This window comes from Dermacentor silvarum, chromosome 2 (assembly GCF_013339745.2).
Source record: "Dermacentor silvarum isolate Dsil-2018 chromosome 2, BIME_Dsil_1.4, whole genome shotgun sequence".
Classification (NCBI taxonomy): Eukaryota; Metazoa; Arthropoda; class Arachnida; order Ixodida; family Ixodidae; genus Dermacentor; species Dermacentor silvarum.
Window position 1 is genome coordinate 81,703,288 of NC_051155.1, and position 19,945 is coordinate 81,723,232.

The 19,945-nt window shown below is 44.2% G+C and overlaps 1 protein-coding gene across 1 annotated transcript in view; it reads left to right on the plus strand.

Moving 5' to 3' along the window:
* LOC119440184 (uncharacterized) overlaps window positions 1-19,945 on the plus strand; it is a 149,615-nt gene that overhangs the window by 23,096 nt on the left and 106,574 nt on the right. The window contains exons 8-15 of the mRNA XM_049662797.1: window positions 1,062-1,117; window positions 1,368-1,498; window positions 6,316-6,422; window positions 7,088-7,126; window positions 11,497-11,612; window positions 11,698-11,768; window positions 11,844-11,908; window positions 13,666-13,813. Coding sequence (XP_049518754.1) covers window positions 1,062-1,117; window positions 1,368-1,498; window positions 6,316-6,422; window positions 7,088-7,126; window positions 11,497-11,612; window positions 11,698-11,768; window positions 11,844-11,908; window positions 13,666-13,813 — 733 coding nt within the window. The remainder of the gene's footprint in view (window positions 1-1,061; window positions 1,118-1,367; window positions 1,499-6,315; window positions 6,423-7,087; window positions 7,127-11,496; window positions 11,613-11,697; window positions 11,769-11,843; window positions 11,909-13,665; window positions 13,814-19,945) is intronic.

Sequence of the window (19,945 nt, forward strand, 5' to 3'; positions counted from 1 at the left end):
TGGCTTGACGAGAACGGCATGACGAGAGCCGGACGACAAAGCTGGAACGATGACGATGTAATGACCACGGCGGCATCCCGAACCCGAATAAATACGCAGTGACTCGAGCTACTTGGACCATTGGGTCGGAGTGGAAGGCGTAACGACGACGGAATGACGGGAGTCACATCACGAAGCTTGAATGACGACGACTGAACTACCCATCACGACCGCCACACTAAGGTTGTGTGACAAGGAATGCATGACTACTGTATGACAACGACGTCATGAACAGTGTCGGGTGACACAGCTGCAATGACGACGATGTAACGACCAAGTCGTCACCACGACCAAAAGCACATACCTTGCGGCCAAAGCAGGTAAACAACCTGGGTCACTCGGTGGGCGTAAGAAGCTAGATATATAGATATATATAGGCATATTCAAAACAGATGATGTAGGCAATGAATGATATTTTTTATTTACAAATACTGCCGTCTCAGTGTGAGACATTGCAGGGGTGGGTACATAAGTAGCCTAAATAGGCAAAATCAAACATTATATAGCATACAATCAGTAGAGCATGTTACATATGTGCATGGTCAGTACAAAAAATATTGCGTGTAAAGAAAGACATGTATTCGATGTGGTGGTCCTCCGACTTTATGAACCAACTTTATATTTGAATTAAAACAAATTTTATCGTATCCACTGTGGCCTGATTCTTGGCCTATCCCTTTTAGTGGGTACGCTCCATAAATTTTGATCATTATCATCATCATCATCATCATTATCAAGCAATATGGTGGTCATTACTATGGGAGAATGCTGCCATACTAATTTCTGTGGCAAAGGAATCGCGAAGTTAGTTGTCTTTTTTATTTTTATTTACAATAATCTCTTACATTTATTTTTATTTCTAATCATTTTAGAACACGTACACTGCCCTTATGGGCGTTATTTTGGGAACTATGGTAATATAACTGACAACTAGATGACATTTATCTGGCCTCAAGCTCGCTACCACGACAGTCCACTTTAACAACTTATAAATAAACCTTAGTTGGTTGCTTTTACTGCAGGGCACAGCAAAGCAGTTGCAGCATCCCGCGATATCTGAAGCACAAGATTATCGAAGGTAAGCTCCCTGAATAAAAATTCGTAACGTACTTGTGCTGTAATAATCGTGTTTCCCATCACCCTTCCGAGTTCTAGGCTCTCGCCAAAAATCCGGTGCGTGTTGCCAAATCTAAATAAATTTCCAGAAATTTCTGTGGCATGGAGAGTTGAACCGCCAGATGTGGTGGCCTCCGACTTTATGAACGGATGGAGAATTCAGAAAACTTGTACGCCCTTAATGGCTTTCTTTTTTTCCCTGTGTTGTGCAGAACCCAAGATGCCTGATGTGCGTCGCCTTGTATCAGATATCAGCGACCTTTGCAGTAAAGTTCCTGACTTGACAGGAGGCAAGGGATCATCTCTGGCGGTGCTTGACTCCATTGCCAGAGAATTGAAGACGGTGGGTAAAGTACGAGTACGAACATTCTTAACTGACTGGTTAAAGGACGCGTCACGTTCTGGAAGCCTTATGTCATAAGCCGCAAGAGGCATTTCTGAAGATGCACCCTGCATTTGACGTCGGCTTAGGTCTTCGTAAGGAAATTCAATATGGAGATTTACCATGGCAATTCACTCGAGCAGTTTACTTGTTCTCATATAGCATTCGCAGAACGTATTTCTCAATGCTCTGAACCCTATGACTGCCACTTCCGAGTAGACTCGTTTTGTGTTTTCAGAGCACTCCCTGCCTCTCCAGAATTAACTCATAGAAAAACGACACTGCGCCCCTGTTTTATAATATATGGAGAAGTTATCTTTGCTCAGAAAGGCCTTGCAAGGTAAATTTCTGCCTGCAGGTGGAGGCAAAGTCTCAGTGGCCGGCCGCTCTGTCACAGCAGGGAAGCCAGGGCAAACTAGTGTCGCAGGTCCGTTTGCACATTAACCGATGAAGCGATTTATGAATACTTGATGAATTATAAACCGGAAGAAACCGACGACTAAAAACCAGTTTCTGTCTGTCATGAAATGCCTGCTTAGCTAATAAGAGAAGAAAAAGAAATTCAGAGCCCTTCCACTACTGTGAACATGGAAGCCAGCGAAGCTGTCACTATGGTGGGTCTGCTGTAGTGAATATTGCTATAGTGAATTTATATATTATGATTACTGATTATATTGAGCGTCTTCGGCATGTTCGTCAAAGAGCAAGGACACCGGCGTCTTGTTTTGGCCCGGCGCGATGGCCATGTAGTGCGTTTGCTGCACCAAGTCCGCTCCATCGTCGTAAACTGGCGTATGAGCCACAGCGTTCATAGCCGCAGCACACTGCACGGCAGCGTCAGGATCCTGTGAGATATCTCCCGTTCCTGTTCTCGGCCGCTCATACACACATATCGAACGCGAGTATGACCCACACGCGATTACTTTCTTACGTTCCTTCTTTCTTACTCTTTTTTCTTTCCTTCCTTCCTTCGTTTATTCATTCTTTCTTTCCTGTCCCTGGCTCATACCCGCATATCCCTGGCTCCTACCCTGCGCGTGTGCGCCACACGTGACCTTATTGTGGTTAATCGTGATGTAACTGACGAGCATGTGATGTTATTGATGTCATGACCTATCAGTCACGTTAGTTATCCGTGTTAGCACTTGTGTTAAGGCACAACTGTTGGGAAACCACCACGTGCATGGAGCCGAAATACTGACGATGATAGTTATTTTCTACACGCGGACACGACCTGGGGGCACCAGCCCTTAAATGCTTCACTGTAAGAAATAACTGCCAGGACAGAGTATGAGAAGGGTAGTCGTGGCCATGACCAGCGTACAGACTATTACAGACGAAGGAATTTATGAACGGCTAACAAATTTTGAAATGGGAGAAAACAGCGCCAAAAAACTAGCTTCTATACCCTGAAAAATCTAATGCACTAACACGCAAGAAAATGGTAAGGGGGTGGGAGGCTGCGTATCTGTCGAGAAAAACAACTTGTCAGTCAAAGAGTTAATTGTGTGGCATGGTCTTATATCATGATCCTGTTTCTCTCAGTTATGACAAGTAAGATGAGAAGGTAATATCGTATAAAACTGAAAACCAAGGATAAGATCAAATAGTGGCTTCTGATTATGTGGATTGGAAGAGATGAATTCAAAACAAAGAAGGGATTGGTTAAATCGAAAAAAAAATTCTGGCAGAACCTATCTCACACAAAATGTCAACGTTGATGCGATTAGCATTGAAGAATTGTAGCCACGCACCGTACTGCCAACGGAGAAACGCGTAATATATGTGACACATGTATGCAGTCGGCCTCTTCTTTCGCACTTCTCACTGAACCCCCTGTGCCAACTAGAGGCGCCACTTAGAATTCCGCGCCTGGCGCGTGTGTATACTATATATTCTGACAAGATTGTCCGTCAATATAGCGGCTCAATTGGGTCCGACGGTTAGTTTATAACTCGATAATCCCAGAACAGCAGCATGATGCTCTACCTAATAAACCGTGACCCATTAGACCATAACCCGTTAAACCCGGTGAGCCAATTTAGCGGCAAAAGCAGTTAAGGACACGAACAGATAGAGAGACACCAGAACATGCCTCAAGTGTCCTAAGAGTGTTATTCGCAGCAAAAATGATTAATTTATCGCAGCCTGTGAGCAATAACACTGCTCCTTCCAGAGTTTTCAGTGCACATTGTCGCAAATACCATGTTGGGAATGTTGTCACACCTGCATTGTTTCGCTTTTTTTGTCAATGACCCTTTCTCATCGGAATAGTACTGTTTCAAGTTATTGCTGGGCGCTAAACACGCGTATCTCTATCCGAAATTACTTGATAGCTATCGCCAGTTCTATAGGGTGTTTTTTTAAGCTAGCACCAAATTATTCAATATCACCTGGAGCCGACAGCACAATTGTTACCCTCGAGCTTATTATTTGATGATGCGGCCATTGCTTTAAGAGAAGCAAAAATACCCAGTTGAATAATTAGCATAATTAGAATAATTAACGTTTTAATAATTATCTTACGGTACATATTTAAATATACGAATTGCAGCTAGTGAGCTTGCAAGGCACATCGACTTCTAACGAATTCTGAGGGCCGCACCACTTTAGAAATATGTACCGACAAACTTGCGGTTAAAATGCGCTGTTACACTTCCGTTTATTAAGAAAACACTGTTTTCGGCTCGGGACGAATAAGGGACTGAACGTAAGGAGGCATACACAGCGCTGGTATGGTCCCTTGTTTTTTAGACATTGGTATTTGACGATCATGATTACCCAACTAGACAGAATTTCAGCTCTGTTGCTGTTTTAGGAATTTAAACACTAAAGTCAAACGCCAGTGCATTTCGCGGACCCATTGAAAATTATTACCTCGAGACTGGTGCAGTTTTGAGAATTCGATCCAAGCAGACATGCCTTGCAAGCTAATCGGCTACAACTCGTAAATTTAAATATGTGCCGTAAAGAAATTATTGAAACGTTAAAGTGCTGATTATGTTAATTATTCAATTAAGTATTTTGATTTCTCGTAGGCGTACTGGCCGCCTGATTGAGTGATTCAGCTCAATGATGAGAAATGTGCTATCTACAATAGGGAATCTTTAAATACATTTTGTGCAGGTAAGAAACACATGGTATAACAAAGGAAGTGTGCCTGACCTGATTACGCAGACATAGTGAGTAGTGCGACACATTCTCAAATGTACCCCAGCACCAGCAATTTTCCTGGATTGAATGGTCAGATATGTCTAGATTGCTTGCGAATGGGAGCTGTAGGGTTAGATTTGGAGACCAACGACTTTACTTATTGGTATCTTTGTGATTTGCGTATTGCTTGTTATTGGTTGGCATATATCCCACAAATAATAAACTAGGTTCTTAACTCACATAAGAAGTACTACAAGAGGTATATGAATCAATATTCAATTCTTCTACCAGATTTCACGTTCAGTGACGGTGAAGAACCAAATACACTGCTACACGTACGAGTTAAGGATCTGGAATTTTATTAGGTGAACTTGAGCCCCAAAACAAAAGCCAAGCTCAAATCATGCAAATACGTGCACACCCTTTGGTTCTCAAATCAAATCCCAAGGGCTGAGTTTGTCCGCTATTCATACATGTTTCGCCGCGCATACCAGATAAATTGCTTGTGCACCCCTGCATTCGAGAACAACTCTAGAGGAAAAGATAGCTCCCATGCACTGAAATCTGCAACAGCAAGGGCGCCGCCATGTTGATTCTGTACAAGCTCGCAGGCGCAGACGATGAGATACTATTCAGACGGTACGCGCAATTGACGTGATCCCGAGCCTCCCTCTGCATGGTGACGTCATCTAGTTCAGGCGCCTGCTAACGCACCGTTTCACGCACCGGAAATCGTACATCAAAATTTTATAAATGGCCATCGGATCTTTCTCCAATATGTACGGCATGAACTTTACACATTGTCCATACTTAGGTGCTACATGTAAGTTGTTGTTGTTGCACCATATTGTGATTGCTTTTGGCGGTACAAAATGAGAGGTAGCAACGTGGCGTCGTCCATGCGGTTGCCACTTTTTTCGCCTTTAGAGAGAATGTATACAAGGCTCTTCGTGACGCGGGGGACATCTGATCAGACACGGCTCTTTCGCATTACAACTAGCAACGTTCAAGGAACTTTGACTAAATATAGACGCTCTTTGAGCCGAGTGATGACCTTTTAACAGTAATATTCAGTTGAAAAGGTTCGCCGGAAAGAGGAGCAATTTACACGTGACAATTCCAAGAACAGCTAAGCACGGTTAAAATGACGAGCAGTTGGCCTAAGAAAAAATTCGCGGTATTTAATTTTCATCAGAAGCACGCAGTGCTTTGAATAAGTTGCGTTTACACTATTAAATATTTAAGCCGCGTAATGTAATTTTTTGATGCAAAAGAGCTCCACGCTCAGTCTAAATACGGGCTTTCACCAAAGGCTTTCTCCGCAAACATCAGACACGTTTGCATTGTGCTTAGTTGTTGTGTAACCAGTTTTTGCTTGTATATTATTGTTTTGCATGGTTGTAGTATTAGAATATCCGGCCCTCTCACTGATCAAACTTTCAAGTTTTCACAGACAGCCTGGAACAGCACACAAGCGAAATATCACATAACAAAACCCATACGAAATGTCTAAAGCTCGAGATGAATATATTTTTATTCCTGCCTTCAGGCTTTGTTTAAAAATATTTTTGAAATGTTACATGTTTGCGTTTAGGGAATGTGATCACAAGCATTTCTTAATTTAGTTTTCAGTTCCCCGGGGATTTATTGTCACTACCAATTCTTACAAGCATTTTTCATCAAGTGTAGAATTTCGAAAATTGATGCAAGAAATGGAGACTGCAATGGCCAGGTGAGCCTGTTTTTTGCGTCCTATATAAATTACTTGAGTTGCTGAAGTCCCGATAATTGGAGACGTTCGATGCCCGTTTTTCGAAATCAAATTTGACTCCTTGAAATGATACCTCACCAATTGTGCGTGTCTAGCTTCAGCGCTCTATTTTCTCTATGAAAGCATAGCCTGCTTCATAGTTCTCGACTACAAATTTACAGAATAAGCGCACAAGGGGAAAGTATTGATTTAGTAACATTATTACACTAAACGCGCTCTTTGAAGGCAGGAGGTCGAGGGATCGAATCCTGGCCGCGGCGGCCGCATTTCGGTGGATGCGAAATGCAAAAAGGCCCGGGTGCTTGCGGCGTTGTGCACGGTAAAGAACCCTAGGTGGTCAAAATTAATCCGGAGCACTCCACTACGGCGTGCCTCATAATCAGAATTGGTTTTCGCACGTAAAACCCCACAATAATAAAAAAATAATACATTGAAGCGCGCGGCAGTTGGAGACAGTGATCCCACATTAACTTATGAAATCATACGCGCTCTATGATTTAGAGATACGTCATTGGCTTGATAGAGTCAATTTGGGAAGTAGTTAAAAGTAAGAAAACTCTTCTAGCATTTCTATATAACGCTACGCAAACGTTTAATTGCCATTTCCCGTTGCGCATGTTTTACAGGGATAACTGGCGGACAGCCCTGAAAGAAGCCTGCTGCGGGTATGTACAGTGTATTGGCAAACGTAAACTATAATAATTGTAAAGGGGGTTTATTCGGGTCATAGAGTGGATGTCACAGACGCAGCAACAGTAGGTAGGGCGTAGCCAGAGAGCGAACTGGGTACGAGCCACGCGATGGCAACGGGGCTAGTTAGCATCCTACTCTCGTTTCCAATAATAAAGACGAACCACAGCTTTTTGAGCGCACGGAAATGGACTAATCCCATAACGACCAGGTGGTCATTGCGCCCCTCATACGCATCGACACTTTTTGTAGCGACAGCTACATTACGCCAGGTTTTCGCCTATTCGCCGTCGCCGCACTTAGATCCGTGGCCGCACTGTGATGTCATACCACGGCACTCGATTCTCCAGCAACTCGGCTCGTCGCGGTCGCCGCGCGGCCGCGTTGGTAAAACCCCTTGATCGCGAAAGTAGCGACACTCTCCTCCGCGCGCGCGCTTTCCTCCTCAATACTTCTCGGATTTCTCCCCTCCCCGGGCGGCTCGGGGCGCATGGCACGGTGAACCGTCCTCTGGCTCGCTGCAGCCGCCATAGCATGAATGCGCGCGCTTGATTATTCGGCCCTTTGAAGCGTAATATGGGAATTTATCCCTTGCGAAACTGTCATGATGAAAGTACGCTTGCCATAGAACGACGTGACAGTTAAAAAAATTTTTTTTTGAGGACGCTTCGATAAATACAAGCGGAAGCGCTGCGAAAAAATGAGTACCAAGCATTGGTTGAGCTGTTTGCATCTACGTCGCCACTTGGGTTGTCCGTAACGCGGAGGTGTATTGGGCGCATACTGTATAAGCCGCGTAGAGTATAAACGAGAATTTGGTTCGTAATCCTGGCTCTCTAAAGGCGCAGGGAAGGTAACCAAGAAGAAATGTGATAGTTTACTTAAAGTGAATTCGCCAAAATGAGTGGGCCAAAAGCCTTTGTACCAATGCCACTGTGCGAAATACGTGCTGCGTTTGCGAAACAGCCAACATAGAACTTTAGACACGCGCCTGTATTCCGTCACTATGAAACGACGAGAAATTGCATTACATTACCTCCGGGAGTACCCTAAGTCTCTCTCTCTCTCAAAAAAAAAAGAAGGCTGATTGCGCACACGAAAACTTCTAGGACTATGGCACTTACAGACTAATCAACTTACTTAATAATTAACTTACAGACTTCAAGATGTCAAGTTTATCAGAATTGAAGGAGATTATCAGAAGAGCGTGGCTTGTACTTTATGAGCATGCGCGAATAATACACGCCAGATACGTAACTTCGCCTCCGTGCGTATCGCTTTTTACTTCACGGCGGCTGCCAAGATATAAATGAGCGGTTGTCAATTGACTTATTTTTATACTTTCGCTTAACCAACTTAAGTTCATATGCCTATATGCAGGAAAGAAGATAATTGCTTGGTGTATTTCAACAAAATGATACTTAGTCGCGCTTTTTCGCATGATTGAAAATCGTTACCAGTATTTCGTATCTGACGCAACTGAACTACAGAATGATCTAGATGGCGCCGAAGGTTGCGGACCGGACCGATGGGTGGTTAGAAAAAAAGTACCACCTTAACTACGAAGTATTTCTCCTTGGCGCGCGCACACACAGACACGCTGTCACAACAGAGCGCGTAATCCAAGCGCGCGCCGCGTATCACGCAAGCCAGCGAAAGAACACGCCGGCCCCGCGGCAACTTCAACAGAGGCGGACAGCGCATACGCCTCAAACAGCAACGCTAACAACGGCGCCGAAACGTCTGGAAGAGACTCGACGGAGCGACGTTAACCGGAGAGGGAGAGAGAGCCCACGCGCGCGCCGAGACACCTTCTCACCCGGCGAGTCGACAGACATAACTACAGCGTGAACGCGCTCCAACAGCATGAGTCATCACCCCCCCCCCCCCTCGAGAATGTTCCGACTGCAGTGGTCGAAGGTACGAGAAAAGAGTAGAAACTTCCCAAGCTTTGGCCATGCTACGAGATCACGACACCGATAAGAATGTTCGAGAACGCCTGTGGAAGCTATATAACCGCCGTGCGAGAATAGTTTAGTGGAAATCCAGGAATTCAGGAATTCAGGAGTGCAGTCCGCACCGGTGAAGTGATGTAACGTGAAGACCGAGCGTCTGCGGAAGAAGGGGACTCCCCGGCAAGCTAGTCGACGAGTTCATCGAGCGTCTGCATTTCCGGAAGAAGTTCTTTCTTCGAGATTTGCTCGAGCTACGCCGAGATCGTCTGACTCCAAGACCAACCAGCACGGTGAATACGATTGGACACTTAGTGTTCCTATTTATTTTGTACTTTACGTGTTGGACTCTTAGTGCTTGTCGTTAATTATCTTCTTGTGTTTGTTAACACCCATCTGATTTGTATTGTGTTGTGTCTAGCCTAAGTGTGCAATTGTGTGTGTAACTGCCTTGTGTGAAGAATATATTTTATTGTGTTTTGACAACTCTGGGCTCTGACTCAGTCTTTGGACACCAACCGGCGTTCGCTGGCGCACCAGAGGGCCCACTCTTAATTGTCCTTGCTTTAGTGGGATTATTTTCGGAAGCTGATAAGTCGGCTTTGGAATTTGGTCCGGCGTCTGCGCCTCGTTCACCGGGGTCTGTGACACACGCGCATACACATATTCACACACGCACACACAGACAGACACACACATACACGCACACATGCACGCACACACATACAGACACGCACGCACACACAATTACGAAATAGGAGTTACAGGCATTAACTTATAAATTGCATACATTTGAAAACGAAAGCACGCGCGAGAACACAAGAAAGCTTTGTGACTGCGGGAAGAGTCAACAAAAAAGTTAAGCGACTCACTCAAAAAAAAAAAAAAAACTATATGCACAGTTATAGGTGCTCTGCATTGCACTCAACAAAGAGTCCGGCTATGCAAAGAGCATTAAAATCTCTATGCAACTTCACCTACAAATAAAAGGAAAGCTGTAAGATTCATCTCGAAAAGAATGACGTGCTTTGAAGGCGCGAAATCCTTTCTCCCGATGTTATGGAGCCACTGCTTCCGGCGAACGAGATTCCGTTCTCCTCGGGAAATAGAAAATAATGCTAGCCCGTTCTCTCACCTGCTGCTGCATTGAAACGCGCAGCAGCAAGGCATTTTCACGGAGAACGAAGCTCAGTTTCTTACGGAAAGACGGAGAAACAAGGAAACGCACGTTCGGAGCGACAGGGCGACCATCGCTTGGCAAGCGCATGGCGGGTGGGAGGAAATAAAAACGCGCGAAAGCAAGTTTCGCGCCCTTTTCGTGACGTAAGGGTCACCGGTAGTATCGCGTGCCGCAGCCATTCAGCGTAGCGGATGCGCTGACTCCGTGAAAGAGGGGGACAAAAGAGGAGGTTGACAGCGCTTGCGAGGGTGTTGCGGCGTAGATCAGAGAGTTCCGCTACTTTCCAACATCAAGGGGTTTTAGCCGTTGGGCGCTCGCCGCGTCCTCTGTGTGACGTCACACAACGGGCCTCGATTTCTCCGGCAACTTACCTCGTCGCGGTCGCCGCGCGGTCACCGCTTACGGGTCATATAGAAGCATATTCATTGATGTGAAAAATACAGTTTTACCCTTTGGTTGACCACAACGTCTCTCCTTTCTTAGTCTAGTGGGAAACCACTATAGTCGGGTACAACTTAAGAAGACAGGAGAGGCCCCGCCCAGATAACCGAAGCGCAGCAACCGATTTCCTCCGCGACTAAAGAAATAGTCCCGCTGACGCGACTCGCCCCGGCTTGAAGCGCAGGCTGCCATGTTCTCCGTCGGCGGGGACACCGGACGTCCGGCTTATGACGCAAGTCTTTAGTGCGCCTTTGAGGGGGCAAATGCCGCTGCCTTCTAAAGTTGTACCCGACTATAGGCTAAGTTTAATAACAACATGTCTAACTACAAGTGAAGCCTAAGCGCAGCCGGCGGTCTGTAGCTATCGCTACTCGACTAGGTTTATCCAGAGCTAAACCACAGCCAATTTTTATTTCCTGAAAACTTCTTTCGTATACTTCTCTAAAACACTTCAGCTCCGAACTTCTACATTTGGTCATTGCTGGCTATAAACTACGTAGTACATATGATTTCTGTTCAAAAGTCAACGCTCCTGATTTCCTGTTTGGATCGTCCGAGGAATCTGTTTTAAGTGCTTCAATGCAACCATAAGTGTGAGAAGCGGAAGTGTAACTGCTACGGTAGAAGTAAATACTTCAGCTACCTGAAATCCAATGCTGAACAACCACGTAGGCCACGTTGAAAAAATGTCGAACGCCTTGAACAGATGCATTGTTTGGTAAGCTGTATTGGGCCGATTACTCCATTTCTGTGTTACATTCCGTTTGTGCAGATTGGTAAATGCTCTGGAAAATTTCAAAATGCCTGCAGATGTTGAAGAAACAATTCGTCACCACTTATCGAAGTTTGACAAGGACACACTGTTTGCTGTTAGATCTTCAGCGTTAGGTAAGCCTTTGAACACGCGACAAAATGAAGATGTTTCACTCTAGTTTCACGCGTTTAAACCGAGGATATGTGTGCGTATGTTCAGGTGAAGACTCCGAGGACATGTCAGCCGCAGGTCAAATGACAACGCTTCTCGGCGTTCGGGGCCAAGAAAATGTAATAAAAATCCGTTTTACACACCTTACAAATTTGATACTCGTTGCTTATTCGCCGTATTTTTTATTTTTCAAGGTCGTCAGCGCTGTGGTGAAATGCTGGGCATCGCAGTTCAGTTTCACAAATGTGAACTATAAAAGGTAGGTTATCATTGTACCAACAAAGAAATGCCAATATGTTTGGCGTTTTTATTAGTGATCGCCGAGATATTCAATACTATGTTTCAGAAGAGCATTTCCTTCAGTTCTCGGCATTCGCCCTCGGCCGTCAAACGCACTTCTCAGCAATGCACCAGCGTGACTTCAGGGGCGAAATTATATATTTATACATATAGGGTGTTTCAGTGAAAATTTCCAAAAATTCTTCAAGGTTGCCTGTGGCAGATAGCACAATTCTAGTTCATGAGCTGGTCAACTGGAAGAGGCGGGCATTTCTTGCACAAGGAATTGAAATGCAGAATTGAATAACTAACAAAAGTTCACTACGTCTTTAACTAATTACCTTATGACCCATATTGCAATTTACAAATTGAAGCCGTGGAGTTCGCAAGGCGGATCCACTTGGAACGAATTCTCCGGATGGCACCAGTTCCGAGATAATTCTTCCCGAACTTTGCGGAGAAATGCATTGGCGTTCCAGTTAGTTGCTTAACAAAACGTCGCTTTATGCATTGAAGCCAGAAATTAACTGGAACGCCAATGCATTTCTCCGCAAAGTTCGGGAACAATTATCTCGAAACTGGTGCCATCCGGAGAATTATTTCTAAGTAGATCCGCCTTGCGTACTCCACGGCTACAATTGTAAATTGCAATATGAGCCATCAGGTAATTAGTTAAAAACTTAATTAGGGAATTTTTGTTGATTATTTGATTATGCATTTCAATTTGCGGTGCAAGTAATGTCCGCCTCTTCGAGTAGACCAGCTCAATAACTAGAATTGGGCTATCTGCCACAGGTAACTTAAAATAAATTTTGAAAGTGTTCGCTGAAACACCCTGTATATATTTCAAAAGATCTTCGAAACTCAAAAAAATGTTGTAGCAGTTTGGGCAAGGTACTGCAGTCTAATCACATACGCATTTAAAGAACTTTGTTGTAGCTTTCTTGGTTTTGGCGAGGAACGTAGTTTAACATTGCAACAAACAAACTTCAAGTTACAATACACTATCACAAAATACGAAAGACCTGAGTGCTGATTCTGTTGGCTTACTCTATGGGAGCATGTTGGAAAAAAGTTACTCGAACTCCCGCTAAAGGGAACCATGTTTGGATGCGAAGCAGCGGGGAGGTGGTTAACTTGAAGCGGGAGACGGTTTCGCGGCGGCGGCCCGAGCGCTCATCGCGGCGCTGCACAGGAGAAAGAAAAAGGCGCGCGCGCTCCATCATTTTCATACCACGGAACTACTGTGGCGCCCCCAGCGGAGTACGCAGCTGTCGCACCACCTGTCGAGCGTGCCGCTCCGGATTCCTAGAGGAGAGAAAGGGGGGAGCGTAGGAGAGGAGAGAGAGGGGGAGGGGACGCGCATGCGCTGTGGGGGTGTGGGACGCGGGAGCGACCGATAGAGCCGCCGGCAAGAAATGCTTCGCATTTAAAAAGAAGGGATGACGCCTGCGTCTCCACAGGTGTTATCCACACCCGATATATCGTTGGGAAAATGCACAATGAACCATACACTATGTTACTCAGTATATAATTTTTGGGCGTTTTTGGATGCTGCGACAACAGAGGTGCGCCGTTTTTGGTGGCTGTAAGTTTTGTGCCTGTCAGTTTTTGTGCCTGTCAGTTTGTGCCCGTCAGTCCAATTAGAGCCTGTCAGTTCAATTGGGATGTGCGTTGAACGAAAGAAATTACTGAACATTACCTGTAAAAGGAAGACGGTTACTTGTGACTCCGCAGACAATATGGGCAGCCTTTGGACGTCCCCATGGCAGTAGTAGTGCAAGAGCTCGTCAATGCTGACAATGCTGGTGTAATGTTCACCTGTGATCCACTCACGGGAAACCCAGGGTACATCACAGTGACCGCCAACTACGGTATTGGAGAGGTAAGAAGCGAAGTACCTATTTTCGCCGAAGTGAAAGGCAAATATAGAGTTATGGAATACATATCCATGAAATTTACCTTTTTTTGATCTGTGACGCTAGCACTTCCGCCTATGATTTCAAGCAAGACGGGTTATACAAAATTTCACAGCGGTACTGAAGTTAGGACCATCGTGATGTATTTGCTGCCTTGAGCTGTGATCGGGTGTATGTCGATGTGCTTACAAGCATACTTAAAAGTAACGATGTCTCTTTATTTCGAAACCAAAAGACAATCTGTAAATATACATTCAGCGTTGCTTTCTGGTTATGTCCCCATGATTCTGAGAAAAACAAACTTCATAAATTGGTAATTGCTTATTAAAAAGTTTTCATTTTGCTTCTGCACGTGGCATCAAAGTCTAAGGAAACAGTATTGCTTAGCGGCAGAATTTTTTAAGGTACTTGCATTCATTACATATTCTGCAAGTGTGGAAGAGCAGATAGAGGTAGTGATAGAGTGAGCTGCACAATTCCTTCGCCAATTTGTCAACTCTCGCTGTGACATCCAAGTGAGAAAAAAAAATTGGTGCAAGTTTTACGGCCCATGTCTTTCATTTTACGCTCAACTTTGATTCTTATCTTCGCTTGTTGGACAACCAAATGCGCAGTCAGTTGTCTCTGCCTCTGCGGAGCCTGATACTTTCATGCTGAAGAAGAGAGGACCCCAGAGGCCTATCATTGAGTCAAGCCAAATTGGGCAAAAGTCAGTGTACACTACCTCATCAGGTGAGTATACAGCACTGCCCTTTTTTAAATGTGTGATTTGTAAACGTAAAGACCTCTACACATTTTTCGCAGTGAGCGCACATAGCAATGAATTTCAATGTGCAAAACAAAAACGGTAGTTATGATTTCAATGGCGTGCAATGAACTAGGAGAGAAAGACTTCTGCAATTGAGAAAGACCCCCGGACGAAACACAACATGATCAACGCTAATGCTTAATCGTGTAGCAGGTTTCCTACAAAATTTGACAATTTCCACAATTCGGGAGCGTGGGGCAAATTTCGTACTGCACAGCGCAGCACTATATGAGAGTGACAGAGGTTACATAATGCACCACGTCTGACATACAGATTAGTCAGGTGCCATTTTTGTTTCATGGTCTGCAAGGAGTTCGGAGGCTTAAGTGTGAAAATAGTCTTGGAGCTTATAAGTGCCTAAATAGCGTACCGACCACCCAAGGGAGACAGCCTCCGCGTGTCGCAAATAATTTAGCGCCTTGTGTGATCGCAGAAAACCACGCGGGAATCTAAACCTAAGGGCTGCTTTATACGCCGACAGTAGTCTCTTGCTCATAAAAGAAGCGTGATTACCATATTAACAAGCCTTAACATGTATTGAACTATATTTATGAAGATTGTGAGCCATGTGACTATCATTTACTTGCAGAGGGCGGTGGTGTGGCCACTGTCTCCCTGAGTGCGGAAAAAGCCACGTGTGCCTGCATCTCAGAACACGACGTTCAGACTTTGGCTGCTATTGGTACACAGGTAAAAAACTCTTGAGGGACGTAATGCTGTAAATAGTTGGTGAAAGGCAGAATAAATGGGTATTACTCCCTAAACGAACCAAAACACTGGCACGAGAGTACAAACAGTATAAATACTGCGGCTGGCGCAGAATATATTTATTGGCACTGTCCCGTGGAATCTCGAAGAACCTACGGAGATGAAATATCTTCTACTGGCACAGCGCATGCTGATATGTCAACCACTCCAATGGGTGGGAGCATTCCTGAACAGCACTGGATGTCATGAAATGTTTTTCATGTGAACAGGGAAGCTAAGCACGTGTATATCCATTAGGCATTATACTGCCTGGCACACGCTTGTACCACAGGAGGTACTAAGTTCGGTGAGTATCGCCCTGGAGTATGGAAAAGCGAATTTGCTAGATTATCATCTCATGCGCGTGGAATTGGCAGGTCCTGCAAGTTGACTGAAATGAAGACGTCGAAGAGGAGGCACCATAACGTGTCGCGAATGCTTTGTGATGCAGATGCATAGAGTATTCTAAATAACATCCTAGATGTAATGCTTATTTTTGCTTTTACCTTTTTGTGCACATAGGTTGAAAAGACCTACACAACACCGCAAGACATAGAGTGGGCACTCTTAGATGGAAAGTTCTTCATGCTGCAGGTAAGAAATAACGTTTATATGTCTTCATTTGAAGCCGCACTAACGCATGGTCTTCATTTCAGTGCCGCCCTGTCACAACATTCTTCAGAGAGAGTGACTGCGAGATGCTCCATGAATTCGACGAAGGTATAAAGTCAGCCAAGGAAGTTTTGACCAAGGCAAATGTATCGTAAGTGTGCGCAGTTCATAAAATTTGCACTCTATTGTTGTGCAAGCGAATATTCGTGCTAAGAATGACAGTTTAGGCACACTGTTTAAGCAGATATCTATACTAGTTGCTTCTTTGCATCTGAGTCTTCGATCTTACAAGCCATGCCTTTTTAAGTGGTTTAAAGTTATTCATAGTGTAGGGAAAGCAACAAACTACATTAATTGCTTTAAGCAGGCGCGGAGGCGCAGTGCCATTCCACTTCTGGGCACGAAGTCGCAGGTTCAATAACTAATGCCGGTGACAGTATCCTAACGTGGGTGGAACTCAATACGCTCATCCGCGTTAAGAGTGCTCGTTCCCAATAACTAACTCTAACGGTCAATATTCTAGAGTCCTCGACTACGACGTTCCTCATGGCCGCGTGTTGCCTTGTGACGTTTAAGCTCAACTGTCAATCAAAGGAATACCTGTGTGCCCGTTTGAGAGCTTATAACGAATATCAGCTACAACTTGGCTAAGATGGAGACAGAAATACTGCCGCCTTATTAACCAGACAAACTCCAGAACTCGGTCATTTAAAGATATGGCGAACACAGTGACAGTTGGAATATCTACGTCAAGTTGTCGACAGAGAGGCAGTGGAGGCGTCCGAAAACAGTGGAACATTTTGCTGGAGAAGCTTCTCCAATCTAATATTCCAGTAAAGACGGCGTCCTGTGTTCGCGCAAGTCGGAAGCGCAATTAAGCGCAGGTCATGCAGGATGCCTGATGCCGCATAAATTCGCCAGCTTCGCCAACGTTTTCGAAGTTCGACAACGGGTTGACACTCACTAGGAAGAATACTATCACGGACGGAGAGATATTCAATAAACGAAGTGCGCTGCTGTCATTAAGCTAGTGATTTATGTCCGCACCTACTTCGTATTATGGCATAGAGTTGAAATGTTAACTACTTCAATGTAACGTTCACGTTCAATAAACTAACTCATTGCTTTCACGTCCCCGCTTAGAATGAACGTTAACCTTTCTTTCTCAACTCATTGAGAAAATGACTGGAGCTCCGAGGTATTGCATACATCATCAACCATATTATTGCGAGGCATATTATACCTGTGTGCGAAGATGTGCTGTATTTTTTTCCCTCCGAGGACTCTTTCTTTAAAGACTCAATTTTTGTTTCAGAGAAGTGCTTCCAGGCGCAGCGTCCCCGCTGTGTATATCTTTGCTTCGGTGTGGCTTCGAGATGTACGGCCGGGTATGTTTGGATGGTTGTCTTTCACCATTGTGTTCTTTATACTAAGAAAAACTCGTAATGCAAATACGCGATATAAATACGGGTGTTCAAGCTTAGCTTCAATACCAGGAATTAGGGACATTTCGTACAGTTTCCTTTTTGCGCCACCACGTGGCGTATCGACCTTAAAGAATTTGAAATTCCCGCTATGACGTATGCTATGACGCACAACTAAAGAAAGCGCAATAAAAAGAAACACACCCTGAAGCTGTCGCTTCACCTCGATGCTTGGAAACGAGCGCACTTGTGTATCAGCTTTATCTCGAAGACGGCCAGCTACTTGCTCTATACTGACAATGAATCGACGGTTTTGCTAGACACCTGGCCAGAAAGCTCGTCCACATTCTGGAGAGATGTCTGGCCGAGATAAAGGCTCCCGCGAAGCTTCCGTTTAATATATATATTTTTTCCTTGAGCAGACTTTTTATTTCTGCACCACTGTGGCCACGGTCTTGCATATACGTCAGGGTTCTGTTTCATGGGTTTCCTATAGAACTGGCGTGATCCATTGTTTAAGAGGAAGCTTTAGCTCGGGCCTATCTTCGATGCCGGATTCTCAAATACACGTAAAATGCAGGAATGCTTTTATGAGAAAACCGCTGAACCGATTTGAATGAAGTGTGTTGCATTAAGAGGGAAAGTTAAAGTGCAGAGACTGCAGCAAATAGAATTTTCGTTTATATAGTGTAATGTTTTCAAAGAATCGCAGGATGTTCGTAAATTTGAAAAAAAATAGAAGCATGAAGTTTCCAAATCCGCAACTCAGCCATTAAAAACAAATATGACATTTCTATAAACTGCACCCGTTGGAGCATCAAAAGCGAACAATTTTTTTTGCTATACCTTAAAACTTTCGTGAATTTGTTGTAATGTTTGGAAGGGTTTTGCAAATGCAACATTCACAACATAGTGGTATATTTCAGGATGGTGTATGATATATGATTGCTATCCGCTTTGGATGTATTATTAGGTGCAATTTACAGAATTCCGATATAATTTTTAGCTGCTGAGGTACATAGCTCTATAAGTCAAGTTTCTTTTTCGAAATTTGGCAATTCTTTAAAATTTTACGTAAAAAGAGTAGACAGCCTATAATAAAATATCCCTTTCTGCAATCACTACATTTTAACTTTTTTTTCTAAATTCAACATAACTCATCAGATTTGGTGCATCGGTTGCTCTGAGAAACTATTGCCGATTTCTCATGTATTTCGATAGGAACCCCCAAGGTCAACGTTCCCCCTAAGTTCGAGCTTGAATAATATACTTGTTGGCAAGATACGTTTGTAAACGTGTGATCGTGGCCTAATGAGCTAGAGCACCTGCGTACTGAGCTCAACGGCCGAGGGTATGTTTGTAAAGCGTCTTGGGAAGGAATAGGAGAAAAGAAAGGGAGAAGGCTGGTATGTTATTCAGAAGCGTGTCTGGTTGGCTAAAAATTACTAAATGCTTTGGTCGTCATACCACCTCAGATTCCATCAGCATAATTTCTATTTCATTACGCTAGTATTGTACAATTATTGTCAATCAATCGAGATTAGAACACCGGCGTCATGGCATTGTATTCCGTCGCAATTATTTATCGCCATCACTTCAGAATCATCTCATCGTCGTCATGCCGTCGTCCTTGTATGCCTTCGTCGTTCTATCGACATCATTCCTACCTCGTAATTCCATCGTCGTCACTGCATGCACCGTCGGCCTGCGGTTCTTGTTCTACCATCGTGAGGTAACATTGGCGAGCGATGGTCACAACAAAGCGGGTCAATCAGGGGGACAGTGCATGGCAGCATATAGCCGAATCACTTGAAACATCAGGGGAAACACTACGGATTCTAAATAAAGGTGTCTTAGCTAACACGGTGTGTCGCTTTTAGATCGCTAGATTGTGTGAATGATCGCATTAACTTCGATAGTCATCTTAACATGGGTTCTGCAGGAATTCTTTCATATTCGCGACACTAACGAACTCATGTCCACATTGTTCCCAGCCTATTAACACCTCGAATTCCTAGAGGTCATCGTGCTCAGGCAAGTGACGGACGACCCGAAGTTTGATGGAGGTAGCGGTATGATTTCGACAGCAGCGCCGCCTATCGACAAGGGGAAACACATTTGGATGGGTGGGAATAGCGGCGAAAGGCACACTTCAAGAGTTGCTAGGCATCACAGATTCGAATCAACCTGACAAAGAGTTAGAAATATATATGCATTGCAGTCGCACTAAAGAAATGGAAAACTATTGGATTGGTGTGTGATTCGCTGCAAAAACATTCATTAGACTGTTTCAGGTATCCGAGCTATCCTTAACGGGAATCAATGAGATGAGTTTCGATAGAGCTCGTTACATTTTTCAAAAGCGGAAGACGTGCCTAGAGGCAGAGTCGGCTGCAATATTTTGTTGCTGCACAAAATATCTAGATTTTCGGTGCGATCATTTTAAAGGAAAAACAAAAATTAAATAAGTTTTCAAGAATTACTTAGAGTACCTCGAGAAAATTGTA